This window comes from Rhinolophus hipposideros (assembly GCF_964194185.1).
Source record: "Rhinolophus hipposideros genome assembly, chromosome: 5".
NCBI lineage: Eukaryota > Metazoa > Chordata > Mammalia > Chiroptera > Rhinolophidae > Rhinolophus > Rhinolophus hipposideros.
Window position 1 is genome coordinate 27797242 of NC_138051.1, and position 9232 is coordinate 27806473.

At 46.2% G+C, this 9232-nt stretch overlaps 1 protein-coding gene across 1 annotated transcript; it reads left to right on the plus strand.

The window, feature by feature from the left end:
* Positions 1 to 14: 14 nt before the first annotated feature.
* Positions 15 to 6913, plus strand: CBLN3 (cerebellin 3 precursor). The gene is made up of 3 exons (XM_081048213.1): positions 15 to 1179; positions 1486 to 1605; positions 1934 to 6913. The coding sequence occupies exons 1-3, from the start codon at positions 880 to 882 to the stop codon at positions 2129 to 2131; spliced, it is 618 nt and encodes a 205-aa protein (XP_080904339.1). The 5' UTR covers positions 15 to 879; the 3' UTR covers positions 2132 to 6913.
* Positions 6914 to 9232: the final 2319 nt, after the last annotated feature.

Here is a 9232-nt window from a genome sequence, read left to right on the forward strand (position 1 = left end):
AGCCCGGCCCCTCCCGGGACTGGGCCTGCACCGGGCCCCGCGCGCGCCCCTCCCCGCCCCTCCCCTCCCCGACCCTCCCCTCCTCGCCCCTCCCCGCCCCTCCGAGCTCCGGGCCTCGGCCCCGCCCACTTGCCCTCAGTTCTCTGGGTCCCCTACGTCTTCTCCCGGTTCCTCTGGGTTCCCGCTGGTTCTCCGCAGTTCTCAGGAAAGAGGAATCACTCTGAGAGTCGGATGTGAAGACTGCCTTAAAGCGACTAATGCAGTCCCTTCGGATGAAGTTATGGAAGCCCAAAGAGGGAGAGAGACTGGCCCAGAGTCACAAGATAGTGACGCTGTCGGCCCAAGCACTTTCCACCAAAACAATTGTGGGGGGAAATACAAGGGCCCTCCTTTCTAGCGATGGAAAAGAAGCCACTGAGTGCTGTGGACCTGAGAGGGATTTTGAAGAGGGGAGGAATGAGGTGGAGCAAGGGGCTGTGGGAGCTGTCTCTTGCGCATCCACACTCTCACACACACGTCCACGTTCTCTGTGGTTCCAGTTCCAGCCTTCAATGCTCTCTGGAGAAGCTGTCCTGGGGTTCTGGCTGCAGCCCTCCTGTCTGACTGCTTCATCCCTCCTTTCCCTCCCAGAGCCCAACTGCTGTCATTTTGTGCCCTGCCAAGGAGGAGGGAACAGCAGTGACAGCAGGAGAGGCATGACAGAGTTGTGGGGCGCAGAGAGGTATGGAGAGGGAGATTCTGAGACCAGGTGACAGACCCAGAGAGAAGGCTGAGGAGCAGAGTGAGGGGTGTTGAGAGTCTGGGGGAGAGTGGAAAGTGAAAGGAGCAGAAAAGGAGGCAGAAGACAGGAAGTCTTGCGGGTCACAGAGCCACTCAGCCATGCTGGTAGCAAAGCAACATCGGCTACAAGGTCCTGCACCCATCCTTGGGCTGCCCTTGGCCCTGATGCTTCTGGCCCTGGGGACTGGATGGGCCCAGGAGGGGGCAGAGCCTGTCCTCCTAGAGGGCGAGTGCCTGGTGGTCTGTGAGCCCGGCAGAGCTGCTGCAGGGGGCCCTGGAGGAGCTGCTCTGGGAGAAGCGCCCCCTGGAAGAGTGGCATTTGCTGCAATAAGAAGCCACCACCATGAGCCAGCAGGGGAGATCATCAATGGCACCAGTGGGGCCATCTACTTTGACCAGGTAACCCCTTACCCTGCCCGGACCTAGGATGAACTGTCCAAGCCCACTCTGCTGTTAAGGAACAGCCTCCTGCTGTGGCCAGTTGCTCCTCAACCCCACTGCCCATCTTCGTCCCCTTCACTCCTACCCGTACCCCTCCTTGCCCTTTCTCACCAATTCTTTTTTTTTTTTTGAGTCATACATCCCTCCTTTTGGCAGCTACTTGCCATCCCTTCTTTTCGTTACTCACTGCCCCATCCCTCAACCCAGTGGTTTCCCTGAGCCCCAGGTGACCCTAGCCCACTCAGCAGTGTTTCCTTCCCCTAGGTCTTGGTGAATGAGGGCGGTGGCTTTGATCGGGCCTCAGGCTCCTTCGTAGCCCCTGTCCGGGGTGTCTACAGCTTCCGGTTCCACGTGGTGAAGGTGTACAACCGCCAAACTGTCCAGGTGACCTGAGCACTGGACCCTGTCCTTGACCCTGTCCCGGTTTGGGAGGAGGGAGGAATAAGCAGAGCCCAGCAGACTCCTGGACAGACCCTCCATTGACCTGTGTCCTGGGGGACCAGGAGCAAGGGCAGAAAGCGCTAACCTAGCAGAGAGAGTGGAGGATCTGCAGAGTCCAACACTGGCCACACCTCAGCCCTCCCACGAGAGAGCACTGAGCCCCAGGTTCCTGAGTATTCCTCTGGGGCTGGGGCAAAGAGGGGACGCCCTCAGAAAAATGGGGTTCTAGGACAAGGGATGGGGAGAGATGCTAACTGGGCTCCCTCCCCAGGTGAGTCTGATGCTGAACACATGGCCTGTCATCTCAGCCTTTGCCAACGACCCTGATGTGACCCGGGAGGCAGCGACCAGCTCTGTACTACTGCCCCTGGACCCTGGGGACCGGGTGTCCCTGCGCCTACGTCGGGGGAACCTGCTGGGTGGCTGGAAATATTCAAGCTTCTCTGGCTTCCTCATCTTCCCACTCTGAGGGCTCCAGGACAAGAATCTAGCCCCTGACCTTTGTCTCTTCCCTCTCCTGCCCCAGAAGAAGCATCTTTGGGACAGGAGAGAGGCTCCCTCTGGCTGCCTGTATTCCACCTCCTTGCATGGGACCCTGTGCCAAACACCCAAGGTGATGAGTAGAGCTGTGGTGTCTCGGGACCTCTTACCTACCCACACACACACACGCACACACACACACACAAATGCCCTCACAGCCTGCCACGGCATCTCTTTGTGTTACAGCCCTAGGATCAGGGCAGGGTTTGGCAGATAGAGAGGCCTGAGCTACCTTGCAGACTCTGCTCCCCTTGCCCCACCCCTCCCTCAGCTTCTTGCTCAGAGCTACTTGGGGGCAGGTGGCACAGGTGAGCCTAACAGAGGCCCCCACAGAGGCCCAGATGGACCAGCCTTGGCATACCCAGCAGGCTCCTTCCTGTGAGGAGTGCCAGCATCACGGAGCTCTGCCAGTATAGTCAGGAGCTGAGCCAGCACCATATGGGCTAGGGCAGGAGGCTCAGCCACCAGCAGAAGTGTGGGGAGGGCAGCAGAGCAGCCCAAAGCCTAGGGCTGGTAGGGCAGGAAGAAACATGTGTCTAGCCTGAACAAGGTACACATTTTGTATGTACACTGGGGCAGCCAGCAGGCAGTGAACCCGGGTGTTCATCTGTACCAGGTCCCAAATGGACTCTGGCCCTCACGTCCCCACCCGAGACATGGGTTGTGTATGTATGTTTGCTCTGGCTGACAGTGAGTGTACAGTGCTCCCTTGGGCAGCTGCAGGTGGGGGTAAAAGGTCATATGTGGGCAAGTGTACATCTCCAGGCATGGCACATATCAATGACCATAGCCAACTCCTGAAACTCCACCTTTGTAGTCTGAACTTCAATCCCTTCACATCCTGACCACCACCTCCTTCCTCCCAGCTCTCCCCGTTAATCTTCACTGTACCTGTTCCAGACTATCCCATAACCTCTCTTCTTTCTTCTGATCTGTTTTATGTTATCCTCCTTCTTAAACTTCTTATTACCTTGGATTTCATGATTCATCCCTTCACCCACTCTCCTGCCAGTATTATAAACTCTCTTACCTTGCTGTCCCATTGGCCTAGCATGGATAACTCTATCAATAAAGTAACTAGAGAATGATGGTTGATGAGACACTCTAGGATTACTAAAGATAAAAGATGCCATTACAATTTGAATCAGGTTATAGGATATAAGCTGGTATGTTGTAGAGAAAATAAATGTAAAACTATGTTAGAGTCAAATAAAAAAAAGGATTTACTAATGTTTGAATTAAATAGGAAATACCAATGTGAATTTGTGGTTTTCAAAAAGAAATAATTTTGTCACTAAAATGTAGCCTAGAAACAACATTAGGAAAACTCTAATATGCATTCTTAGCATCTGGATCTTTGCCTCAAATATTATTCACTTTAAAAGGACGCAGGGTTCCTTGGAAAATAGCTCCATATCTTAAATAACTCTAGGCCTGGAACATGTTGATGACAAAAAGCAAGGGTACTTTTTCAAATGTATAGGGTGGAGCTGAAAAGGGAAAGGAACCAATTTTAAAATGTCTCCACCTGACATTCTGTGACAATTTGGTAATCAAAAGGAAAATAATATAGTTAATTGGAACAAGGTGAATTTTTAAAAATTATGACTAATGATACTCCAAAAGGAAAAAGTTACTATAAAGTGTGCAAAAAGATAGTTAACATACCGAGTGAAGAAGATTAAATATAATAGGATATTTTTAGTTAATTTTGATAAGTAGGAGAGTGTAAATATAGTAGGTATTTTAACTATTCATAAGGTACATTTACTTTTCTTTATCTGTATACGAGTAAGTAGGGAGGGGTGGATATGGAAAGCTGTGAGTAATTCCAGAAAAGGTTGGAACTGTACCAAGAATGAAAGAGACTGATTGGCACCATCTGGCCATGTATTACAACTAAGAAGAAAGAAAATCCAACAGTGTGTTACAAGATGATGAATTAGTCAAATGTCCTAAAGATAACTGCTCACTTCTCAAACTTCATCCTTCCTCTCTTGGGACAGGGAGCCTCTATATTATCCTACTAATTATAATGAGATTATAGGAGAGGCAGTATAACCCAAAATAATAATGCCTTAAGCAAGATAGATTATTTCTGTCTCACACAGAAGAATCTGCAAATAAAGGGTCCAGAGATGGATGGAAGTACTTTTGGGCTCCTACACCCAATTCCAATGTGTGGGGGGAAGGAAAGGTTGCTTCCCATATAACACCAAGCAATTCTCGGACACCAGTGGAATGTCCAAGAATTCCACTTAATTCGACACAATTCAGACATTATCTACCTGGATACTGCATCAGATTCCACAGGTTAAGAGATCAGTCCCACAAGACTGCCCCCACACTCCACCCCTTACTTTAGACCCCACCCAGAAGCACAGGCTGTTAATTGCACTTCTGACCTACCACCCATAGGTTGAAGGGTCCAATGACCCCTCCTTGGCAACTCAATTTAGACACCAATCTAAAATCCAGGTTGTGCTTCTGATCAACTGGCTATATTCCAGTGTTAAACAAAAATATTTTAACTTCCATGACTGAAAGTCTTTTCGAAAGAAAGGGTTTATTAGGCCATTGCTAGCAAAAAAGAAGACATGTCTTGGGGCGTGGAATCTAAACCATCAGCATCATGGCTACGTAGAAAAGATAACATGTCCAATGTCCAGCAGTTTTGCAAGTATTTGTATATATCAAGTAAGGGGGAGAAAGGTATAAGTCATTCTGAAAGAATTTGCATTAGCTATAGATAAAGGTGCTGGGTGAAGGTGAAGCAGGGCTAGTTCTGGGATGGGCACAGCAGAGTCCATAAAGCTCATGTACAAATAAGAAATGGAGACTCACGGGGTTCCATAGCACCCAGCTATTCTCTCTTTTGAATAATCACAGAAATAGTCAACTAGAAATTAATCCTAAATTCCAACAAATACACAGGAATGTGAGCAGTCTTTTGTCATAGCTGGTCCACTACTATCAACAGGCTAAGTGTTCTGTTTCTTTCTCTCTCTCTCTGGTTGCTGTAGTGTTCATTTAGAACATCTCAGAATTTTTTCTCTTGTCACCAGTGACCCCCTCCTTGGGTTCAATTAATTTGCTAGAGAGTCTCACAGAACTCAGAGAAACATGTTAGTAGATCACTGGTTTATTACAAAAGGATATGATGCAGGAACAGCCAGATGGAAGAAATACATAGAGCCAGCATGGGGAAAAGGTCTTGGAGCTTCCATGCCCTCTTTAGGATCCACTGTTCCAAGTGTTCACCAACCTGGAAGCTTTCTGAACCCTGTCTTTTTGAATATTTGCAAAGGCTTCATTTCATAGGAGTGATTAATTCAATCACTGGCCATAGGCAATTGAGTCAACCTTCAGTAGTCCCACTCCCCTTCCCAGAAATGGAGGGGGGGGGCAGTGGGAAATGGTTGGCTCCATTGGCAACCAGCCCCCATCTTTATGTGCTTTCCAAAAGTCACCTCACTAAATAACAAAAGGTACTTTTTTTATTCTTAACACTTAGGAAACTCTAAGGTTTTCAGGAGCTATGAACCAAGAATTGTGTGGAAGAAGACCAAATATATATGAGAAATGGTCCTCTGAATGACCAAATATATATTTCTTATAAATCACAATATTGCAGCAATTTTGTGATCATCACAGCCCGGTTTCCCTTCTTGCTGCTCTACCATCTGTAGTATACGGGTATCACCTCCTGACAAGATGGCTCCTTGAGCTCAAGCATTATATCGCCTTACAGCCCCCAGGAAGGAAGCAGTAAGGAGGAAAGGGCACACCACTTTCCTTTAAAGAGGCTTTCTGAAAGGCGCCCCTAACATTTCTGACTGCATCTCACTGGCTGGAATTTAGTCACGCATGGCCACACCAGGCCAGAGAGAAACAGTAGGAAACAGAGTTTTATTCCAGGCAGCCAGGCCCAGCTAAAAGTCAGGAGTATTGTAATAAGGAAGAGGAGGAAGTTTGACACTGGGAAAAACAACTTGTTTAAACGCAAAAGAGCTAGATGTATTTGTAAATAATGATAACAAAGTTATAGTATTTGTTTTCTATTACCATGTAACAAATTGCATAAAGCTTAGTAGTGACTTAACACAACACCCATGTGTTATCTCAGTTTCTGTAGGTCAGAAGTCCAGCAGGGCAGAAGTAGATTCTCTGCTCAGAGTTTCAAAAGGTCAAAAGCAAGGTGTAGGCAGGACTACCTTCCTTACTGAAGTGGGAGAATCCACTTCCAAGCTCATTCAGAATTCATTTCCTTATGGTGGAAGGGAAGCAGAGTTTGCTACCCCAAAATATGCCTGTTTGGGATATTGATTATTTTAGGCTGATTAATTTCAAGAAACAGCACACCTGGAAGAAGCTCTGAAAACCAGGTGAAAGTTACCCTCTGTAAAGGACATTTACATTTGTTAAGAGAAATCTGTAAGGATGTTTCCCTCACTGTACCAGGCCTGCCTTCACTGTGAATGCAGAAGACGCTGAACTGAAACCTGCATGATAACCTTACCCTTGTTTACTGTGTTTTTCCTCTTCACCTCTCATAACTGACTCTCCATCACCAACATCTTTGTCTTTAACTGAAGGTGGTATTGAAGGTGATGGCTTCCATCATTTTGACGAGTTACTCAGTATTCCTGGGTCTCTCCCATTGTAACAAGAGGTATATATGTAACTAAATTTTGATTTTTTTTTCTCCTGCTAATCTGTCTCATGTCAATGTGATTATTAGTCCAGCCAGAAGAACTGAGGTAAAGGATAATTTTTCTTCCCTGACGTTGTAGGACTGAGGTTCCTGGTCCCATCCATCTCTGAGCCAACAATATCAGGCCAAGTCTTTCTCACACTTTGAATCTCTCTGACCTACCCTTCTGCCACATGTCTCTGACTTCAGAGGAAAAGGTTCTCAGATTTTAAGAGTTCATGTGATTAAATTGGTCCCATCCAAATAATCCAGGATAATCTATTTCAAAGCCCATTACCTTAATTACATATTAAAAAGTCCCTTTTGCCATGAAATATAGCATATTTAGAAGTTCCAGGGATTTGGAATGGACATCTTTGGGACATCTATGTATCATACTTATTAAACTTAAACATGACATCATTTAAAGAAAAGGCATCCAGTTAAAATACACTAAATTCATGGGAAAGGTGTGGGCTTGTAAATGTCCCATGATGTACAAGATAAACACTTGCTCAGGTTTTAATCATCTTAAAAGGTAAACCAGTTCCCAGGTCCCAACAAACACTTCATTAATCGATAATCCAAAACTTGGTCTACACTGAAATAATGTTCTTTTGGATATCCAAATTCAAAACTTGGTCTGAACTGAGAGTATCCGTCTTTCAGATATACAAACCAATTTTTATACTGGGTTTAAGTGTAGTATGGTAAATGTTATGACCCTTGTAAGATATGTGTGCTTTACCAAAATGTTTGATGCTCTTAGAGAAGTTGACATATACTGACGATTCTATTGAAATAAGGAGGAGGCTTTAAGTTTGCAATCAATGTTTAAAATAATGTGATTTGTAAAATGTATAGACTTTGATTTGTTGGTTATAAAAATAGTGTTTAAAAACAAAGACAGTTTTTGCTTAATAGGATTTTTTATGAAGTAAGTAGATTAAACAATAAATAAAGCACAGCTGGTGGCTAGTGTTCCTCTCCAGGTACAAAAACTCCTCCAACTTTAAGAATCCTAAAAATAGAATCCAACTGTCCTGCCTTCCTTACACCCACGCCCTGGCAGCTGATTACTCCAGGGAAAATTCCCCAGCTTCACAGTGAAGGATTCACTGTAAATCTAAATCCATGGTCTCTAGCCACCCCTGGCCTCAACCGTCCAAGCAATTCTCCTGTGGCTTCCTTTGTCAGCTTCTTTCCTCATCCTCCCCCAGAATCCAACTGAAGCCTGAATTCTCTCCTTAAACCTTTTACCAACTCTGCCCCCACTGTCAGCAACAGATGTCTTACCTTCTATTTCACTGAAAATGCAGAAACACCAGGCAGGAACCCTTCCCACCACCACATCTAGAAACTCACCGTTCTCCTCATCGTGGCTTCTTCCGATCTGGCTCAGTAGAAAACGCGTCCCTTCTCTTGTCAGGGCAGCGATCTTCAGCCTCCAGCCCTGGATCCCGTCTCTTCCAAACATAACCTTTTCTTTTCCTTTCCTCTCTCCTCTATATTTTCCTCCCTCTCGACTTACTCCTTTCCTTCAGCAGTTAAATAGACTCTAGTCTCTTAAACCTAAAAGAGAAAAAAATGGGTGTGGAAATGGTTGTAGATATATACATCTTCAGCTCAAGATGCCCCTTCAGCTAATGGGCATCATTCTCCTCTTTTGAGCCAAATATCTATGCTCATCAGTTGCTCACCTTTTAAGTAACTATGGCCTGCAGTGCTCTACCTACATTGCGCTCAGCTGGTCACTCAGAACTTCCATGTCACTAGAGTCAACAGACACTTCCTAGTCCTTCTGTTACTTAGGCTCTCCCTAACATTTGTCCCTGTTGGCCATACCTCCTTCTAGAAGCACCCTCTGATCTGACATCCCTGACTGTGTACTCTGTGGGCTTTCCCTCCACCTCTCTGCCCATGCCCCAGTTTCTTTTTCAGGCTCTTCTACCTCTGCCCATTTCTTAAATATTGGTTTTCCTCAAGGTCCTGCCCCAGGATTCCTTCTGTCTGGCACACTCTCGAAACACGGTTTCCATCCATGGGCTGACAACTTCCTCATTTTTTTATCTCTATCCAGAATCTCCCTCCTAAATCTCAGGCTCATACATTGGATTTCCCACCTTAACGTCAACCTGCTAAAATTGTCCTCTTTCCTCCCTAAATTTAATCTCCCTCCCTTATTCTCTGTCGCTGCATATGGAGCCTTCCTGTTGCCCCAACCAAACATCAGCTCTATCCTCAATTCTTCCTTTTCCCATAACCCCCATATCCAATTACTCACATCCACAGGTCCCATCCATTGTTTTCCACCCACCCTGGCTCAAACCACTGGGA

What these genes read in the sequence shown, in the direction of transcription:
- CBLN3 (XM_081048213.1), top strand. Translation starts at nt 880, where the DNA reads ATGCTGGTAGCAAAGCAACATCGGCTACAAGGTCCTGCACCCATCCTT. An exon ending in GGGCCATCTACTTTGACCAG is followed by an intron (nt 1,180 to 1,485) that starts GTAACCCCTTAC and finishes TCCTTCCCCTAG; the next exon opens with GTCTTGGTGAATGAGGGCGG. An exon ending in ACAACCGCCAAACTGTCCAG is followed by an intron (nt 1,606 to 1,933) that starts GTGACCTGAGCA and finishes CTCCCTCCCCAG; the next exon opens with GTGAGTCTGATGCTGAACAC.